The sequence below is a fragment of the Rosa rugosa genome, chromosome 7 (assembly GCF_958449725.1).
Source record: "Rosa rugosa chromosome 7, drRosRugo1.1, whole genome shotgun sequence".
Taxonomy (NCBI): Eukaryota; Viridiplantae; Streptophyta; class Magnoliopsida; order Rosales; family Rosaceae; genus Rosa; species Rosa rugosa.
The window spans coordinates 6,647,035-6,668,898 of NC_084826.1; the positions used below are offsets into that span (position 1 = coordinate 6,647,035).

The 21,864-nt window shown below is 37.1% G+C and overlaps 3 protein-coding genes across 5 annotated transcripts; 2 read left to right on the plus strand and 1 right to left on the minus strand.

Moving 5' to 3' along the window:
• Positions 1 to 3,479: 3,479 nt before the first annotated feature.
• LOC133723410 (uncharacterized) lies at positions 3,480 to 5,073 on the minus strand. 2 transcript variants are annotated; one of them, XR_009852993.1, is made up of 2 exons: positions 4,511 to 5,073; positions 3,480 to 3,855 (listed from the first exon to the last, which is right to left on the minus strand). XR_009852993.1 is itself a non-coding variant. In XM_062150235.1 (2 exons), the coding sequence occupies exons 1-2, from the start codon at positions 4,834 to 4,836 to the stop codon at positions 3,738 to 3,740; spliced, it is 435 nt and encodes a 144-aa protein (XP_062006219.1). In that variant the 5' UTR covers positions 4,837 to 5,073; the 3' UTR covers positions 3,480 to 3,737. The 2 variants fall into 2 exon arrangements, 1 of the variants encoding a protein (XP_062006219.1); XM_062150235.1 differs by having other exon boundaries at positions 4,520 to 5,073.
• A 3,232-nt stretch (positions 5,074 to 8,305) lies between these two features.
• On the plus strand, positions 8,306 to 12,596 carry LOC133722440 (uncharacterized). Of its 2 annotated transcripts, XM_062149335.1 has the most exons (6): positions 8,306 to 8,337; positions 10,262 to 10,387; positions 10,576 to 10,704; positions 11,346 to 11,696; positions 11,793 to 11,990; positions 12,151 to 12,596. In XM_062149335.1, exons 2-6 carry the CDS (start codon positions 10,270 to 10,272, stop codon positions 12,336 to 12,338), a joined length of 984 nt encoding a protein of 327 aa, XP_062005319.1. In that variant the 5' UTR covers positions 8,306 to 8,337; positions 10,262 to 10,269; the 3' UTR covers positions 12,339 to 12,596. The 2 variants fall into 2 exon arrangements, with proteins under 2 accessions (XP_062005319.1, XP_062005318.1); XM_062149334.1 differs by lacking the exon at positions 8,306 to 8,337 and having other exon boundaries at positions 10,218 to 10,387.
• Positions 12,597 to 17,375: 4,779 nt separating this feature from the next.
• On the plus strand, positions 17,376 to 18,674 carry LOC133721697 (rhicadhesin receptor-like). The gene is made up of 2 exons (XM_062148380.1): positions 17,376 to 17,606; positions 18,012 to 18,674. Exons 1-2 carry the CDS (start codon positions 17,495 to 17,497, stop codon positions 18,554 to 18,556), a joined length of 657 nt encoding a protein of 218 aa, XP_062004364.1. The 5' UTR covers positions 17,376 to 17,494; the 3' UTR covers positions 18,557 to 18,674.
• Positions 18,675 to 21,864: the final 3,190 nt, after the last annotated feature.

Below are 21,864 nucleotides of genomic sequence, written 5' to 3' on the forward strand. Positions count from 1 at the left end.
GCTTGGCTTGAATCTGCCCATGTAACCTTCGCTTAATGCGTTGATCCTTTATATTTAGTCGTTCAAATAGCTTGGCCATGCACTCTCTATATCACGCACTAGGGTTGTGCCAATCAGCCAATTTCAAACTTCTTGGTATAGCGCCTAACTACATGCATGTTGTCTTTGAAATGTATGCATTTCTGAATATGAGATGAAGGTGAATAATCTTCATCCGTCTTCTTCTTCGTAATTAAGTTGTGGGATAGTGCATGAAGTTGGAGATTTTGAATTCATTATATTGATATAGTTTTCAATTAAGATTTGTAATTTATTTCTATTATGGTCGGTAGAGAGGTGAAATTATTTAAATGAAAAAATTTATATCCGTTGTGTCCTAATGAAAAATAAATACATATAATATATACTAGCCTCTTAAAATGTGCGGAGCACATTTTATTTTTTTAAATTAAAAAAAGTTACAGCAGTTTCTCTCCTCGTTTTGAGGAAGTTTCTCTTTTTTTCATAGGAGGTATTACAATATTTTGAAATATGATATAGTCAATTGACTATCTTATCATCATATAGAAATAATTTATTTATTAATATCTATATTATGTGAGGGCATATATGGTAGTTCAAAAATTTAACCATTCTCTTAAGAATTAGCTTAATTATATACTAGCCTTCTTGCACGCGCGATGCGCGTGCGGAAGGGCCGCGCTCGCGCGTGCATATTTTATTTTTGGAAAATATGTTTCGCATGCATATTGTCCTTTTCCTCTCTTGCTCCGCATGTTTGAAATGATACTCATGAATGAAATATAATTTCAGTGTTGCATATTAGTCAACTCTTACCACATACAGGTATTATAAAATATTGTACATGTCTTTAGCAATCAATTAGTAAAAAACATAAAACTATGTACAAAAATATGCATTGGTATATACAAATATAAACGAAAACAAAAAATCAGAAACAAACATAAACAAAACAGGGAGTTGCAACAGAGACATCGTGACAACTCGAACACAAAAGAGACTGTATATTACAGAGTTTTGTTAATAGGCTTCAAAAATGTTCGCACAATTAGCTTTAAGCCTATGGGTAACTGGACATGAAACTGATCTAAAATGTACATGCATTAGAAGAAAGACACCTTGAAACTAAGAAACCCTTGTTGGATGATCTGAAAGGGACACATCGCCTGGCAATCAACCTTCATTGTTTGTGGATTTCCTAGAACTATTCTGCAAATAATAAGAAGCATAATCAGAACAAACAACGTATACGATAAAAGAACAGAAAGAGAAGTACCTATAGGATAACAAAGAAGAACCATACCCTAATATATACACAAAAAAGAACCCTCAACCAATATATACCCCATCTACCATTCTCATAATCAAAATCATTCAAACACACACACACACACACAAATTCATTCATTATTAACTTAGCATTGCTCATGACTCGGAATCTCATCGGTATTCATTGCCCTTCGACTGTACTTCTGACCAATGCAATCGTCTTAAACCTCGCTCTCCTACTTAACCTTTTTCTTCCCTACTACCAGTCCACCCTAGTTTCTCCATAATCACAGGTTTTTCTTTATCCACCAAGCATCCTTGGTCCTCTTCCTAATGGATCATTCGTGTGGACATAGCCTCCTAATTGATCCTCTCTTGCAAGACAAAATTATTCCCTGTTCAATTTTCTTCCAATAAACAAAGAACCCCAAGATTGGTTGGATGAGATTGACGCACCTAATTGATAACCATTTCAATACATACGGAAAAAGCATACCTTATTGGTCGAATTGTAGGGTAACAATTAAAGAGATCACTCTCATTCTTGGTTCTCTGATTGCACTTGCAGAAGTGAGGAGTCGATTTAGTGGGCAAAAGCATAACCGCTGAGCAGTTTGGCGCTCTTCTTATTATACGTGTCGCGTCCTCCTTTTTCTGTTTTTATGTTTGTTTTTCCTTTTCTGTCCTTCAGGTATTAAAATTCGCTGGCAGTAGGTTAATATAAAGGGAGGGTAATTTTTGGGATTATTGAAAACTTAACCATAAGCCTTATTGGCTTAATTAATAAGATATATAAAATATTTGCACCACTTATTACATTATTTCTAATTGAAAAGCCGATCGATAAAATCTGAACCAATTTATCACTCTTAATTAATACACGTTAATTAGTCCCTTATTTCTACCATGTCCTGGCTTCTCTGCTAGAGTTCATTTTGCTAGGATCTGCTTGGACTTCTCTCTCAGCTGGCCACGTGTTACTGGTTCAATCCAAGGGCTATAATGCTTACAACACAGAAAAACTGAACTTCACTAACAATCTCCAAATAGTTCTTTAACGTCAAGGGTTTTTCAAGTTTCCCTCAAACAATTTTCACCTTCTGCTAGTTCCCTCCAATCAGACCTTCTCTTCCTCAGTGCTGAAACGTCTTTATTCTTCACGATCACTTTTTTGTCTTAGTCCAAATTTCATTCATCTATAGGTGCTGGTACTTTGCTTTCATCATTCAGGTATATGTATCTAGCTCTATAGATTGATCTTATGGATCCTGATCTTTTCCCATTTAGCGTTTTTGGTTTTGGGTTTTGGTTCTTTGAAATCTCAGCCTTGTATCGATGGGTTTTGGTTCTATGTATATATGTTTAGCTAAGACATGATTCAATCATTCTTATTCTCTTGATCTGACTCTATGGTTTGTGATATCAGATTCTTCTATTTTTTTTGTTTTGTTTCAGAGCTAAAAACTGAACAGAGTAGTGAAAACAGAGTAGCATATAAACCAAACTTCATAGCATGATCCATTTTGCTTCTGAATTTGATTGGAATGTTAATACAGATTTTATATGTTATAGATTGAAAATCAATGATTGAATGGAGCCTATGGATAGAGATGACTCGACTAGTCCAGATTATAAGCCAAGGAATGGTATGGAGTTTGACTCAGAAGAATTAGCATATGAGTTTTATAACATGTATGGGCGAAGAGTTGGGTTTAGTATTAGAAGACATACACATTACAAGAACAAGCATTAGTTTTCTGCAGTTTTAGCTTTCTGCAGTTTTAGTTTTCTGCAGTTTTAGCTTTCTGCAGTTTTATGTTTCTGCAGTTTTAGGTTTCTGCAGTTTTAGCTTTCTGCAGCTTTAGGTTTCTGCAGTTTTAGTTTTCTGCAGCTTTAGGTTTCTGCAGTTTTAATTTTCTGCAGCTTTAGGTTTCTGCAATTTTAATTTTCTGCAGTTTAGTTGGCCACTTTCTGCTCAATTTGTTGTGTATGTATGGGAGTTTTGGTAACAAACTTTTGAGTTTCAATTTGATTCATATTCAGTAGCTTAACAAGGAGGCATACATGGCTGGTCATTTGCCAAAGTTAAGATAAAAAATGAAATTCTCATTCATCTAAATAATACTCTGCAGAATTTCTTCATACATAGAAACTTTTCATATTAATTCACTCCAAATTGGAGTCATGCACAATCTTTTCATACATAGAAACTTAACAATTCACTCCAAATTGGAGTCATGGCCAAAAGTATAAGTTTACACCTTCACCAAAACCAACAGCCTTCAACAATAAAAAAGCTACTATTAGTTAACATCATCAGCTCCACTTCCATATCCTAACCAACATGTTGTGCTCTGATTTGCCAATTGCATCAACTTCTGAATTTCCATCGTGAGGGCAAGTTTTTAAATACTCCTCAGGAACAATCCCAGCGTGTTCAGAATGATCTAGCAATAGCTGATGTCAAGTTCCTTAATCATGGTGCACCGAAACTCTATGTCAGCGATGGATGCATCAGTCACATTCGGGCAGCACTTGATCGAAAGAACCTCAAGGTTTGGGCACCTAGAAAAATACAATTACAAGCACATATCACATTGGCATATATCTAACTCCAATTACCCACAACAGTCCATGAAAAGTTGAACTGAACAAACAACATTTGAAATGTACCAATGAAGAAAAACATGAACTACTCACTTCCAGGCCTCAAAGATCTAATTTTTTCAAACAAAAACTAAATATATAAACCTTTCAGCTCACCATACATCAATCAAGAACAAAAATTCATGCCCAAAAACAAGTTTTAATAATCACCCTGCTAATCCCCACACCACACCACGACAATAAAAACCCACAACCAAAACCTTCCCACTTTTCAATTCCTCATTCCATTTCCACAAAAATCCAAACTTCCATAGAAAATCCAAACCAAAACCAAAATGAATCAAACACGAATAAATAAATGCAAGATACCATTAGCTTCATAGCTTTTTTTTTTTTTTTAACTCCAAATTCACCAAATGATTAATGAAGCTCCGGTCAATCTACATTGCATAGCTACAACTTAACATACTCCAAATTCACCGAATGATCAACACATATCATCTCATTTAAGTACTAACAGAAAGTAGGTGCACACAAAAGTAAGTTCTATAGCTCATCATCATCATCATCCACAAAACACATCTCAACCCGAATTAAACTAAACAACAAGTACCGAATTTACTGTTGTTGCTGCTGGTTGGGGTTCTGAGGCGGCGACGGCATTCCCCGTGGAGGTCCTCCAAACACACCGGGAGGAGGCGGCATTCCTTGGCGAGGTGGTGGACCCCTCATCATCTGCCCCGGAGGCCCGGGCGGTGGAGGCCCCATTGTTCTCTGCCCATACTGCATCGGAGGATTGGGAAACTGCTGAGGTGGGCCGCCGGGCCTGGCACCGGGAGGAGGAAACTGCGGCGGCGGGCCACGCACCATCGGCGGTGGTCCCTGGCCGGGATACATCTGCGGCGGGGGACGGATCACCGGAGCAGCCGGATACGTCATCGGAGGCGCCGAGAGGTTAGGGCGAGACAACGAATAAGATGAGTGAGGGGAAGAGAGAGAGGGAGATGAGATGAGTTGAGGGATTGAGATCTTGTACTATTTCAGATAGTTAGTGAAGGCTATGAGCTTTCTGTGTTGTCAGTTTAATGACCCTTGGATTGAAGTGAGCTGACGTGGCGAGCTGAGAGTGTTATCCAAGCAGATTATAGCAAAGTGAACTCTAGCAGAGAAGCCGAGTCCATAAATATTCACCGAACCTACGTATATATATTTCCATCATTGTCTTGGAGTCTTGGATCTTAAAGGGACAAAAAGGTTTGTCCATATTACCATTACTCGTCATCAATGCAAGAGCCCGTGAATTTTATGGACCTCATGCATGCGTGTCGCAATGTGGGTATGATAACTTCTAGACTTCAGCCTAAAATCACGTGTATTTCAATTGGAACGTAGGTGCATGCACTGTTTTGTCCTTAGATTCAAATTTGTGCACCACCTTCATTCGGTGGTCAACATCGGTGGTCCATAGACGAAGCAAAGAGGCTTGAAGCACCAAGGAATGCTAAGAAATACAAATTCGATAACTCACTCTTCTGGTAAGGAGTGTATAAGAGTGAGAAAAAAAAAAAGTTAAAGAAAAAAATCACTAACGGTTACTGAGTTATGACCCGTTCGACACTTAATTCATTGACTTTTCAAAAATATCACTTAACTCATTTACTTTAATATCTATCTTTCACATAACTCACTCTCGTCTATTGTGACGTTAAAAATCTGTACGGAGAGGATTATTTTTGTTAAATTACATATAAATATTTTAAAAAGAAATATTAAAATAAAAATGAATTTTTTGAAGAAAGTTATTAGATTTCTTTTTCAAATTTATATAGCTTTTTTTGTTTTTGATATATTAATAAATCTCAGGCCAGAAAGGACCATTACATATCCTCCCTCTACCATCTCTGGGTAGATAAAGAGTTTGTGGTAGTGGCACAGTGATATATAGATTAGATCCAATCATTTGACGGTTCCACGCTCATAAGAGAGCCTATAAACTATTAACTACTACATAGTAAATAGGCCGAGTAAACTAGACTCGATGACGCTTACTAAAAAACTAGAAACATAGCTCCCTCAACAAATAGGGAATTATTGGAATTAAATAGCAAAAAAACTATGTAAAACCCTAGGAGCCCAAAATAACCCCAAAAAGCCCAACTCCAAGCCCAACAAAGACTGGCCTGACATGACCCAGTCCCCGTCCCTCACCCAGCAGCAGCACGATACCGGAAACCAGATGTACGCCGCCCGACCACGCCGTACTCGATCGGTGATACTCCGAGCAACGTCGCCCCTGCGCCTCCCAAACCACGAGCTGCGCTGAGTTACGTCAACCCAAGCCTCCACGCCCCGCAGCATCCCGAACTCGCCCCACAACGAATCCAATCCACCTCGACCCGCAGTCACCGATCTCATCCCACCATGATCTTGCTTCGCCACAATCCGGCATCCCACGCACATAACCACTGCGCACACAGACTGAGCACCAGAGACCACTACCAAGACAACCATGCCAAGACTAGGAGCATGGAGCCTTCTGGAGAACTTTTCGAGCCAATAGCATCAACACCCCGTCCGGCGGCCAACCGCAAAACATCAGCGAGGCCCGGAGGCCAACACCAACATCCGGGCGCCGCCGAACGAGATCGATTTTGAGAGAGCGGGAGAGCCGACTTTAGGGTTTTTTCAAATTTTTATAGCTTAATGATAATTTGTAATGAAAAAAGAATTTTAAAACAAATTTTAACTTTAATTTGAAAACAAACAAAAAATCTGTCATTTTTTATCTAGAAAAAATTATTTTTCAAGTAGAAATATATATTTAGTGTTTCGACAAATATACCTTCAACTTCTAATAAGAGATTTAACGGCAGTGAGTTAAGTATCAACGAGTTATAATTCAATGATCATTGGTGATTTTTTGTAAGTTTTTATTTTTTATTTATTTTTTATCGAGATCACACGGTTCCTCAAAGGCTTCCTAAGCCCAGAGATTCTTACTCCTCTTTTTGCATGTATTTATATTAATCCCTTGGCCTACTCACTTTTGAATTGCTTATTAAGGTTTCCCAACTTCAGTTTGACTATGTAACCTTTGCTCAATACATTGGTAGACTTAGATAAGGATATCATATTACTATTGTGCTAAAACAGTTTGAACCAGCCGCCAGCTCGCCATGCACTCTATACATTACGTACTTATCAATTGTGTTAATAAGCTAGATTCTTAATAAGAAGATGACGTATTACATCTATCTATCTATACTATAAAGTGAAGGGTTCAGGATTCATCAAAATATGGATTGTCCTAAACACTCTTTAGTCTAAAAGTAAGAATTTATAATGAAATCATCTAAATAATTATTTTAGTAAAATAAAAAAGAGTAAAGAAACATAATTATAAATAAAAAAAAATTAAAGAAGTGGGTGACAATTGAAGGATCTTCACTAATCACACATGCATCGCAAGAGTACGAGATACTGAAAGTGAGAAAATGTAGGGTCAATTTAAAACATGTACAAAGATGCCGATCTATAAAACCTGGACCAATTTGTCACCGTAGGTCACTACACGTTAATTGGTCTTGTTTTTTTTTAGCATATTCAACAAATGTACATTATTGTCTTGAAACTACCCATTTGCCAGAAAAGAAAGACCTTGAACCCTCACTTTTCACTCTACTTCTCTATTTCATCTATCTTCAATGGCGGAAAATCCTTTCCTATGTTTACCATTAATAGCAAGGATATGTGGGTTTATAAAAATATACATAGACCTTCATAATAGAAATATAACCACAGAAATTAGTACCCAATTAATATTAAGGAATCTAGCAACTCAAATGATGGCTATCCACCGGTGGTCTTCTCTCTTAGCTTTTGTAGTTGTTCCGGTTCGGGTTCTAATTTCTTTCTTTGTATGAGTATTAGAAACACCAGTAACCACCACATCAATAAATTTATGTGGGTGGAAAGCCAAATCTTATACATGTGAATAAAGAAAAACACGCTATAAGTTTACCAACCATAAGATCTAGGAGAGAAATCAAGAAAGACCAAGAAACAAAGCGTGGGTTGTAAAAATCATCCCATTCCATTGAACTCAAGGTTGTAAAAATTCATCAAAGGGGTAAACGCAGTGTTCTTCTTAAATCACAACGCATTTTGTGGAAATTCGTGCATGATATTGTAATATTGGACCACTAATTACCTTATCCCTAATAATCTTGATCAATGGCTCCGACTTGGTTACGACACAGGCAGCCAACACACACACACACATATATATATTGTGGTCCACGTTATGGATCTTGATTGGACAATAGATATATCATCAAGAAGAAGTCGGTCCAATTTTCTGCTATAAGTATGTAAATACTTAAATAGCCCTCACTGGCCTCTACATTACACAGTCACACACTGGGTTGAGAGTTGAGTGAGAGAACACTATGAGGAAAAACATATATAAAGATGCTGATCTATAAAATCTGGACAAATTTGTCAATGTTGGTTACTAAACGTTAATTAGTCCTGTTTTTATTTGTAGCATATTCAACAAATGTACATTATTGTATGTGAGTTGTGACCTGTTAGTAAGTTATAATTCCAATATCGTAAACGTTATGAGTTCGATTCTCACTGACATATGTAAAAGGTGGGGTGGGTTAAGAGTGTCTTTTAAAAAAAAAATGTACATTATTGTCTTAGATCTTATGTATAAAGAAAAACGTTATCCATATCACTACAATTTGTCATCCATATCTAGAACTCGTGAAATTTGTGACCCGACTTTTGTGGACCTAGCTAATATATCCTAATGCATGAATGCATGAATAAACGTGGGTATAATGCACTAGAAACAAACAAACTCTCTGAAAAGATGGTGGTGACTGCTCTAGCTGGCTCTTGACGGCACTATTGTCTTCCTCCCTCCCTACCTCTGTGAGGTTCAAATACTAGCCAGAATGCAATCTACACATTGGATAACTGAAACATATTACATATATATTTAGTCATGGGGCTACCTTTCGCTGACTATCACGGCCAACTTAATTATTTTACTCAATGATCTTAGTGAAAACAAAATCCTTCGCAAATTCAATGATGATGCAGAATAATGTGCGATTGGATATTTCTATCTTCAAATACATTTATAGTTAAATATCTATATTTGCCAGAAAATTTGAAACTGTTGAAACTACCCATTTGCCAGAAAAGAAAGACCTTGCACCTCACCTTTCACTCTACTTCTTTGTTTCATCTATCAGGGATATATATGTGGGTTTATAAAAATATGAATAGACCTTGATAATAGAAACATAACTGCAGAAATTAGTACCCAATATTAAGGAATCTAGCAACTCAAATGATGGCTATCCATTGGTGGTCTTCTCTCTTAGCTTTTATAGTTGTTGTTCGGGTGTGGATTTTAATTTCTTTCTTTGTATGAGTATTAGAAACACCAGTTACCATCACATCAACAAATTTACGTGGGTGGAAAGCCAAAGTTTATACATGTGAACAAAGAGGAACACGGTGTAAGTTCACCACAACCATAAGAAGATCAAGGAGAGAAATCAAGAAAGACCAAGAAACAAAGCATGGGTTGTAAAAATCATCCCATTCCATTAATTCAAGGTTGTAAAAATTCGTCAGAGGGGTAAAGGCAGTCTTCTTCTAAATCACATCGCATTTTGTGGAAATTGGTGTGTGATAGTGTAATATTGGACCACTAATTACCTTATCCCTAGTAATCGTGATCAATGGCTCCGACTTGTTCACAATATATATATATATATATACAGATTCTAAAATTAAAGTGCGAGGTTAGAGTTTAGGGTCACTTTTCGGTCTCATATCCACATCTCGACCGTTCAGTTTTTAGGTACTAATGTATAGATCATCTCTAAAAAATTTCAGCCAAATTGATGGTCGTTAAGGTATTGATAACTGCCTTAAAGCTAGTACGGTTCAGGTTGGACAGATTCAGTTCGTCCATTGGTTTAAGCAAGATACCTTAAAGATCATTAATTTTGCTGAAATTTTGCAGAGATGATCTATACATTAGTACCTAAAAGCTGAACGGTCGAGATGTGAATATGAGACCGAAAAGTGATCATAAACTCCAATTTCGCACTTTAATTTCATAGCGAGGCCTCGCTCTAGATAAGATCTGTATATATATATATAGTGGTCCACATTACTTGCCAGAAGAAAACAAAAACAGAAGAAACACGTTTCCATTTTTAATTAGTATTAGATATATTTTATCATCAAGAAGATGTCGGTACAATTTTGATCTATAAATAGCCCTCACTCGCCTCTACATTTCTCACACACTGGGTTGAGAGTTGAGTGAGAGTCTAGAACACTATGAGTTTCAGAAGTATGTTGAAAGTGAGTTTCTTAATGTTGCTTGCCATGACTTTGGCAGCAACTAGTGCTCATGCTCGCTTAGACCTATTTGGCCAGCTGCCAGACCCTAATTCTGGTAATTACCTATACCTACTTAGCTAGCTATAAATTAATTAGTTCCAGTTCAAAATTTACATGTTCATATTATAGTTTGTCTATGTTTCTTCGTGTTGTTAAATTAGTTAAATTACATACAGAATAGAATAGACGTATATTATTGGTATAATTGATTAACTTATAAATACGTTATTGTGCAATTACAAGAATGCCAGAAAATTCCATATCTATTGTGTGGCCGTATCTGTGACGCTTGCGTTTGCGATAGGCGTGTGGCACAAGCTGCAGAGTGCGTTTGCGGAAAGTGGAAACCATTTGCAGAACTCCAGAAATATGGTAATTTAACAAATTAACTTAAGAGAATATAAAATAATTTTGTTGTTTTCTATCGATATTGTTGTAGTTGACATACAATAATTGATGTACTGTTTCTATTATAATTCATATGAAATAAAGACAAGTACTTTAACTCTTTTGGAATTATCCACATAGATGCAGTAAAAGCATGCATGCATCAAATCAACGAGGACTAACTATATGGAATAGAACTATCAACTATGGTTCTTGATATATAATTGAACCGGCGCGCGCGTACACACACACACTAACTACATGGAATAGAACTTTGACTCTTGATATATAATGGAACTGGCCAGAACCTGTATACGCGCGCACGCATATTTTATATATATGTGTGTGTGTGTGAATTTTATATGGGAACATATATACAGTTCTGCAATTAACTCCAACAACGTTTTTCATCAAATAAAAGAAAAAACCAAAACTACTTCAAAGACATTACCGGTAAATCTTATATCTTTTATTAGAATTTGGATAACTAATAATAATAATAATAATAATAAAAGATATAAGATTTAGCACGCATAAGAAACGATGACACGTAAAAATTTTAAAACTATACAACATTTACTATTGAGTACTTATATTTTTTAATATACCATTTCTTTTTTGTGCAGACGGAGCACAAGTGCAGGTGATAGAAAAAGAAAAATCAAATATTGCAGTTGAGTCTTCAGGCACCATTCCATATACAGAATGCATCAAAACTTGCGATAAATGTTTTTGTACACAAAAGTGGCCCCCTGAGAGCAATGTGTGCATTTGCGGAGACAACAAGTCCAAGAAGCCCGTTGTTTTAGTCCAAGAAGAGAAACTGATTAGCAGCAAAGTGAAATCAGAGACGATGCCATATTCAGAATGCCAGAAAACCTGCACGCATGTTTGCGCTTGTACAGCAATTTGGCCACCTGAGCTAGCAATCTGCGTTTGTGGTGACCCCATCAAATCAGTAACCACTAAAGCGGCCGGTAATTAACCAATTTGAATCAATAATCGATCATTAGATACTTTCTTTATCAACAATGCTAAATTTCTCTGTGTTACTAACATGCTCATACATGCAGAAGAATTGCATAAAGAACTCGACTTGGTCTCCAAGCCAGTTGCAAAATCAGTGGGAGGCTTTATTCCATATCCGGAATGCATTGAAAAATGTGACGAGTGCGTAATTTGCACTTTACCTTATCCAATTGAGCTTGCATTATGCTATTGTGGTAAAAAGACTGATTCTGACTCCAAGAAACCAGCAATCGAATATGCGGGTAACTAGTTTCTATTCGATTTTATGTTCTTATTTGTTTGTTAACTTAGTGTTATTCCTTTGAGAATTTATTTTTGTAACATTTTTCCTATATTACTTAGCATATATATTAATTGGTTCTAAAATCTTGATATGTGTTACTGACATATGCACGCATGCAGAAGAATTACTTACAGAATTAGACGTAGCCAAACCAGTTGCAAAACCAGTGGGAGGCTTTATTCCATATCCGGAATGCATAGAGAAATGTGATGAGTGCACAATATGTACACGTATTTATCCAATTGAGAAAGCATTGTGCTATTGCGGTAAGAAGACCGAATCTGAAGGCAGAGCCCTCCCCGCCTAGCTTAGCTGCTAGCTTCTTCCTCAAATGGTCGAGTTCGATGATAAATAAAAGGGCTATAATTTGTTGGATCTACTCCTACTGATGATGCCCTAGACTTCCTTTGAGCTGCCTTAATGATGTGTTTTAAGGCTTTAGTTAGTTTCTATGTAGAATAAGCTTGTATTTGCTTATGCCTATATGTAAGCGGTCTTAATTATGTTGTACGCTTGTTGTCGATCAGTTTCAATCAGCTTGTTATGAAGATAAAGTTTACGAGCATTATTAGCGTTAACCCTAACCTTTTGCCTGGCTATTGCAAAGCTCTTTCTACTCTCATTAGAAGGGAAAAAAAAAAGTCATTAATAAAAGAATTGATATACGAAAACCTCAAGAGCTTCTCAATTATCTTGCAACTGAGAAGATGCCAGAAAATCCAGTCTAACATGTGCAAATATGTAATTAATATTGGTCCACACATACACCCTCGATCATGACATGTTTATTATATCTATCACACACACCTTAAAAAGGAGCGGAGCGTTGTCCATATACCATTATTTGTCTTCAGGAAATGAGTGCCCCGGCCGTACAATTTCTGACCTAGCATGCATGTCATATATCGGACCTGGATATGATAATTACTGAAAGATGTGTTAACTATTCACATCTGTTCATTGGAGGTGGAAAAGGTGGTTTTGCCCTTGCTTTTTTCCCACAATTTCAGGCTGCCATTGACCTGCTAGATGGTTCCATCGGTTTCTTCTTTTTTCTACTGCGTGTTTACTCCGGAGAAGGACAACCTACTTGTTATTTTTTTTGAAAGGATCCTATCAATACGTCTGATTTACTTTTGAAAATGCAAAAAAAAAGATGGCTGGTTGGAAAGCCAATACTTTGTCTAGAGGTAGAAAATTAACTCTTATTAAAATAAATCTTTCAGGTATGCCTAACAATGTTCACTCTTGTTTTAAATGTCCTAAAAAAGTTACTACTGCTCTTGATAACTAATGTAGAGATTTCTTTTGGGGTGGTAACTGGTAAGACCCCTCTTGTGGCCTGGGAGCAGGTTTGTCTTCCTAAGGACATGGGAGGTTTAGGAATTAGGCCTGCTGAGTGCTTTAATAAAGCTGCTTTAGCTAAATTAGTTTGGAATAGATCCTCACTGAACCTCATAATTGGTGGGTTCAATTGGTTACTGCCAAGTACCTTAGAAATTCCAACTTGTTATCTGTTAATAAAAAGGCTTCCAATTCTTTAGCTTGGAAATGAATTCTTGATGCCAGATCTTTAGTAATGGAAGGGATGAGATGGACTGTTGGGAATGGTAAAGACATTTTATTCTGGATGTTTAATTGAGTTTTGCCTTATCCTCTTTATTTGACAATCCCTAAAGATGAAATGAACCATTTAGACTGGAATCTTAAAGTTTCTTCTTTTATTCAAAACTTTCAGTGGAATAAAGATGCTCTTTCTTTATTGCTTCCTCATGAGTCATGACATTGTTATGCAAATTCTTGCAGGGCCCGAGATCGAGCCTGAAATGTTCGGGCTGGGCTCAAATTTCAGTTTCAGCATTTAGGGACAGGAAAGGCCCGGACCGAAAATGAATGGGCCTGTCCTTTGGGTTTTTCGGGCCCAAAATGTCCAATAGTGCTGATTTTCATTATCTCCATAATTTCGTTTTGTTACTTTCTGGGGTTGGAGCATTGCCTAATTCATCATATAAATTACAAAGTAACAAACTAGGCTACAAACTAAAGAAAAACGTCAAACTTACAAATTACAAACTAGTTTCAAAGATCAATTTTCAAACCAAATGAAGAAGTGATGAAATCATTGAATGATTCAAATGAAGTTCCAGACCAGTAAAAGCACCAACTGAGCAAAGTTCCAAACCAAATAAACTTCAGAAATCACAACTAAATAATTTACACGAACTGGGATTGGGAATTTAGGATTGGGGTTGGGGTTTAGACGAAGAGATGAAGGTTGGTTCTTCTTTCTTTTCAAATTGGGAAATCTGGAAATGGATGGGTTCTCATTGTTGTTCTTCGTTCTCTTCGAAGTATGAAGAACAGAGAGAGAGTTAGAACTTAGAAATCGGGGAAAATGGGATTGAGATTTAGACGATGTGCTGAAGGGTGGGTTCTTTTTCTTCGAAATTGGGGAAAAAATGATTATAAACGAATCATGAGTCCAAAGGCTGAGGAAGGATTTTGGTGATCACCTGAGATCGAGTACAAAATTTAAAGTGTATGCTTGTGTAGATAGCCCATCACAGAGCAACATGTGGACTATATATCTAATTTTGGGTTTTATGATTGGTGGAAGTCAAGGCCCAAGACCAGCCCCTTTTTCCATAAACGGTATGGGCCTCAGTTTTTCGTGTCTATGTTTTTTAAAAAAAGCCCGGCCAGAACCCGATGGTCCGGATCTGTCTGATCCGGGTTTTTGGGCTTTCGGGTTAAAATGCTCAGACCTATCTAAATATCTAATGGTTGATTTGTCGAAATGTGATCGAAAAGTGGGTCTCACAACCGTTGATTAGAAAGTCCTCATGGAGTTATCATTTTGATGGTCCTCTTAGGAAGATTTGGTGAAAAAAAAAAACTGAGATCTACAGTCCATAATTTTGGGTGACGTCTCCCGGACCGAGATGTGATCGGGAGTGCGGCTCTTTTGCTTCTTTCCAGCTTCTGCGTGCTATCGAGGGCTTGTGCTAGATTCGGATGGAGGAAACGTGAGAGTTACTGGTTCAAATCCGAGAGCAGCGCTAGTTTACTGGTAGTGTTGGCGAGCTGTTCCAGGGGTTGTTGTGTTAATAGGTGCAGTGGGCTGCGAATCTGGAAGGGGTGGCCTTGAGGGCGGCGGCTCTGTGGGCTGGAACATTGGCGGCGGTAGTTTCGATGGCTTGTAGTAACTAGAAAGGTCCGTGGGGTTGATCTGGGTTGGGCCTCTAACATGTTTCTGTTGGGCCTATATCAAGTTTTGGGTCTAGTATCGTTGACCCAGATGGTGTGCTGCACCTCCATTTTTTGTTTTTTTTTTTTGTGTTTAACTGTGTTGTTGTTGTTTCTGTTTTGACTTTTGAATAATGTTGACCCTTTTGTGGATGATCTATGGGCTTATACAACTTATTTTTAAGCAATCTGTGCAGACACGATCCATTGCAAGCAGAACTGATTGATTGTTTCGTAATCAGACAGCTTCAGCTCCAGAGAAAAATGATAAGACCGAATCTTTGCAAGACAAAGAATAACTTACCGATCGATTAGACAAATTAATTAAACATACAATAATCCATTATTCTCAAAATCAATATTCTCTAGCTATTAGCCAAACATTGGATATAGAGCATATACTCTTAATCATGTGTCAAAAGTTTCATGCTTTTTGGCAATCCAAATTAAGCATTAGATAATGTCTATATTAATTTTGATTCTTCAGAATGTATGCATAGTAAAGAGCTTAAAGATGGAGACTCTCCTCCAACCAATATATTAAGGAGTTGGTTGCAGATAAATATGACTCCGACCACTGCAAAACAATGTAACAGATGAGAGAAAGGCCATGGTAGGATGCAACCTCCAAAAGATGACAATGAGAACTATCAAAAGAAAAGAAGTGAATGATGACTCTCCATTGAGAGGCCACAATTAGGAGTATGTTAATTTTCTTTTCGAAGAATACTGGCATAGCTTATTGGCAAACATTCTAACCATGTAGCCCAACTCAACCAAAAAATAATGGAAAATTTTGGCACTAGCCCTTTTATAAATTCTAACCGTCTGTCATTTTTGTCTATTCCAAATAATTAGTCAAGTATTAAATGAATGAGGTTATTCTTTGTGAAGGTTTAGTTTTACAATTTGAAGATGCTGCAGTTGCATTTTAAAATGATAGCAAACGAAGGTGCTGCATTTATTTATTTATTTTTTTTTTTTAAGGTGCTGCATATGCTTTGATTATGTTTATTGACATAGGGGGTTGTCTTATTTCCTTGGTGAAATATCCATATCCGTGATTCCTTTTTATTTTATTTTATTTTGATCAAAGAAGATTTCATGAGGGGAGAAAAACCTCCAGAGATTACAAATAGAACAGGTGAATGGTGGCCTAGCTCATTAAATCTTTCTTAGTATAAGCCCAAGTAGGAGAAGGGTTCCACTCATCTTAGCAGCAAGACAGTTTACTGAAAAACTTGAAGCTAAAACAACAATAGAGTTGTAGAGCTAATCTATCATATTGATCACAACTAATATCAAATGAGAACTGTAAACTGACTCGCTGGGAGTCAATTGCCGAATAGTCATGAAGGCCAAGAGATCGAGTTGAGCCAAGGTGGTGCACCTCCCATCCACTGCATTGCTGAGACTAACTTCAAGGCCCTCACTGAATTTCCCAACTTCTATAGTCAACATGTTTTGATCGATTGTAACAAGTAGCAACTAATAGCTATAGGCTATAAAATAAAATAAAAATAAAAAAACTTAGAAACCCAAAATATACATGTTTAAATTTATGTAATTGGTTTTAGAGCTTTTATATTTCTGACCTTATAATGCTTATAATAAACGATGTGGAATTATCTAAATAATAATTTTTATCATACTTTTGAAGGGTCAATATGTTTAATATATCTCCATTAATGCAATTTACCTTTTATTCCAAAAGAAGGAAGAACACACGGCCGGAGGGTACAGAATGCTTAGAGCCCTAGAATTGGCCAAGTTTGCTGGAAAGAATCATACCTAGAATTATATTCATTTTTAAAAGAACTAAGAACAAAAGAATAAGAGAAAATGAAAACTTGCGTGGGTCAGATCCAGTGGACGCGCTAATGGGGTCTAACGCTCCGTAAAACAGATAGAGATGGACAAGGCAAGCTAGGCAACGTGATGACTTGTTGACTTTGCTTCTGGTCTAAGAATTAACTTAAAGACGGCAAGCTCTCCATACTTTACATTCACAACAACAACATTATTACCATCAATACCTAACTTTGGTTACAATATTACCATCAACTTCTACTACTCTCCCTTATAAATACATACCCTATGTATCCCTTCCTATTCGTTCATACACAGTTTCAAACCCCGTTTCTCAGTTTCCACATTTTTCTAGCTAGTCCTACTACTTTTGATAGGTACACAACAACAGCAGCAATATCGGCAACCATGGCGGCGGCTATCCTGGCAGTGTTTGTGATGACTTTTGCTATGGTCTTTGGCAACTCTGCTGCTGATCCGGACTTGCTTCAAGATATTTGTGTTGCAGACTTCACTTCCGGTAGAACATCCGGCCCTTTCAACTTTTTCTTCTTTCGCTTTATTTTTATACCCACTGTCGCAGTACGTATCACAAATCGACCCCATTTCCTTTTTGTCCTCATCAACTATGACAAGTTGACCCCATTCTTCCCTATTATTTTCCCTCGGGAATCATTTTCCTAACTCCAACTCTAATGATTTGTGGAATTATTGATACATCTTTATTTATATCTTGTTGGGTACTTTTTTTTTTCCCCGGTTTTGTTAAACCTTTTAATCATGCACCAAAAGTGAAGCACACTGAACCACTGACTAATACACTTGAAGCTAACTAATAAGCTTAAATTATGCTTGTCACAAAATTATTACAATCTTTGCTTCAAAAATTTATCCAAGTTGAATTCTGTGATCATCGAATGAACAGCGACGAAAGTCAATGGGTTCGCGTGCAAGGACGCAGCAAATGCAACAGCAGAGGACTTCTTCTTTGCCGGACTAGCAAAGCCAGGCCTCACCAACAACACCTTTGGCTCTTTGGTGACTGCAGCCAATGTCCAGAAGATCCCAGGCCTCAACACCCTAGGCGTGTCGTTGGCCCGTATTGACTATGCTCCCGGAGGCATCAACCCACCTCACACTCACCCACGCGCCACTGAAATAGTCTATGTTCTTGAAGGTGCATTGAATGTTGGGTTCATAACCACAGCTAACAAACTCATTTCCAAGACTATTTCTAAAGGTGAAGTCTTTGTGTTCCCAAAGGGGTTGGTTCATTTCCAGAAGAACAATGGCAAGGTCCCTGCTGCCGTGATCGCCGGGTTTAACTCACAGTTGCAAGGCACCGCCAACATTGCCCTCACATTGTTCGCTGCCACACCTCCAGTGGCAGACGATGTGTTGACTAAGACATTCCAAGTTGGCACCAAGCAGATCGAGAAGATCAAGTCAAGGCTTGCACCCAAGAACTAGATATAGCTTAGTTTCTGCTTCTTCTCATTTATGTTTGTACGTGATTCCTTCACTTGTGTTTTGTTTCGCAATTTGATGTGGGTTGTGGAAATTCTATCTTCTTTGTTTGAGGCTTGCACCCAACTTCAGCCACTCATTAATTAAGCATGTAGCAGAATGCCAATTTCAATCTTGGCAAATCGATCCCTCTCCTTTCATGAGTCTCTAGGACGTACTACCTTAATGAAAATAACTTTGGAAAAAAACGCTAACTATAGTTGGGCAGGTAATTATTGACTAGTTGCAAGGTAATTAATGTTGGAGTAACCAAATTTAATTACCAAGAAAGATTGTCATTAATGTACACATTTTGTTTCAGGATGAGATGTAACTCTCAAACAAATACAAAAAAATAAAATAATAAATAAATAAAAAGGTTATCCCAAGTAGGCCTCATCAAAAAGCCCGGCCCGACCCGTCAAAAATCCCGCCATAGGCCCGGCCCGGTGGGTAGAGGGCCGGGCTTGGTTTAGGGGTTTGAAAGACGGCCCAGCCCATAGGCCCGGCCCGTAAAAGCCCGTAAACTATCATATATATATATATATATATATATGTGTGTGTGTGTGTGTGTGTGTGTTTATATAGATATATATATATGTGTGTGACTGTGTGTGTTTATAGATATATATACATGTGTGTGTTTATAGATATATATACATGTGTGTGTTTATATATATACATATCCAATCCAGAGCGGAGCTCTGCTTTGAAATTAACGTGTGAAGTTCGAGTTTTGGGTCATTTTTCGGTCGCATATCCACATCTCGACCGTTCAGTTTTTAGGTACTAGTGTATAGATCGTCTCTGCAAATTTTCAGCCAAAATGATGATCGTTAAGGTATTTAACTCGCTTAAACCAATGGACGGACTGAATCTGTCAACCTGAACCGTACTAGCTTTAAGGCAGTCATCAATGCCTTAACGATCATCATTTTGGCTGAAAATTTGCAGAGACGATCTATACACTAGTACCTAAAAACTGAACGGTCGAGATGTGGATATGCGACCGAAAAATGACCCAAAACTCGAACTTCACACGTTAATTTCAAAGCGGAGCTCCGCTCTGGATTGGATCTGTATATATATATATATGTACATATATATATAGATATATATGTGTGTGTGTTTACATATTCATATAGACACACACACATATTTATCTTATGTCCACGTACATCCATCGATGAAATATTTACAAACGTTATGTAAAAAAATAAGTAAGTTTTGTGGTCATCGCGCCATCGGTCAATCAAGAAAACATGCAAGAGATTACGGTTGACCAATCTGATCTGGTTCGAAACTATGGTGAAATTGACTAAATTTTTAACTACACTCATAATTTATTGTAATAAACACATCCAACGGTTGGTTTTTCCATTTTCTTTGAATTGGTAGAAGTTGCTCTTTGGAGTGTGTGATATATAAAATTATAAATATAGATTTGTAAGAGTAACTAAGTTTGACCTAGTTGATCGAATTTGAAATGAGAACCAAATTGGCTGGAATTTTTACAACCACCATAAAATATTACAATCTCTCAATCAAACGGTTGGTTTTTCCAAATTCATTTTCCACTTCATGGTTGCTTTAGAATGAACCTCAACAATTTAAATGCAATGTATAAGTCATACAACTTTAAGAGGCAAATTGGTATAGGTCAATGTATTTGTAATTAAAATTGAAATTTGTATCTTATATCTACGAACATCCATCGATGAAATATTTACAAACGTGATGTAAAAAAATAAGCAAGTTTTGCGGTCATCACGCCATCGGTCAACCAAGAAAACATGCAAGTGACTACAGTTGACCAATCCGATCGGGTTCGAAACTATGGTGAAATTGTCTAAATTTTTAACCACACTCATAATTTATTGTAATAATCACATCCAACGGTCGGTTTTCCCATTTTCTTTGAATTGATAGAGGTTGCTCTTTGGAGTGTGTGATATATAAATATAGGTTTATAAGAGTAACTAGGTTTGACCTAGTTGATCGAATTCGAAACGAAAACCAAATTGGCTGGATTTTTTACAACCACCATAAAATATTACAATATCTCCATCAAACGGTTGGTTTTTCCAAATTCATTTTCCACTTCATGTTTGCTTTAGAATGAAGCTCAACAATTTAAATGCAATGTACCAAGTCATACAACTTTAAGAGGCAAATTGGTATAGGCCAATGTATTTGTAATTAAAATTGAATTTTTTTTATCTTATGTCCACGCACATCCATCGATGAAATATTTACAAACGTGATGTAAAAAAATAAGCAAGTTTTGCGGTCATCACGCCATCAGTCAACCAAGAAAACATGCAAGTGACTACGGTTGACCAATCCGATCGGGTTCGAAACTACGGTGAAATTGACTAAATTTTTAACCACACGTATAATTTATTATAATAATCACATCCAACGGTTGGTTTTCTCATTTTATTTGAATTGCTATATGTTGCTATTTGGAGTGTATGATGTATAAATATAGATAGATTTATAAAAAATTAGTGTCTTTAAAAATTTATTTATCAATAAATTAGTATCTATATATAAATATAGATTTTTTTTTGGTACAATATAGATCTGTTATCTTTGGTTGTATTTGATCATTATCCAATGAATTTCCAAAGCTTGATTAGAAAAAAAAAAAAATTGTGTCTTTAAATATTTATTTATAAATAAAGCCCGGCCCAAAAAAGCCCGCAAGGCCAAGCCCGGCCCGGCCTGAAAAAGCCCGCAAGACCCGCTTTATATGGACGGGCTTGGATCCTTCGATTTTTAATAAAGCCCGGCCCGGCCCGGCCCGCCATTATTTAAAAATATAACAAGGCCCGGCATGGCCCAACCCCGCTATGAATGGACCCGGCCCGTTGACGACCCCTAATCCCAAGGATGAAGTTGAAGATATTATAAAACTATTGCCTCGGTTGATTTCTCATCTCTCCGGCACGTAGATAGAGATTTTCAAGAGCTAGCTTGTAGAGGGTTGAATTAGCATTAGAGTCGGGCATTTTCTCTCTTGAAGTGGAACCTGATGCTCAAGCAGCTATTTCTTCCATATAGGAAAAGGGAGGGAGCTTAGCATCCGATTGGCATCTAATTTGAGGAGCCCAAGTTATACTTTTAGCAATTTGAGTGAGTACCATTTTGCCAATCTAGTGTATATTGCCAAATGTACGTAGAACCTAAATTAATTTAAGAGATGTGTACTACCAGGTACTATCTATGTATGTGTACTACCAGAGTACCAGATACTACCTAAGTTTCTA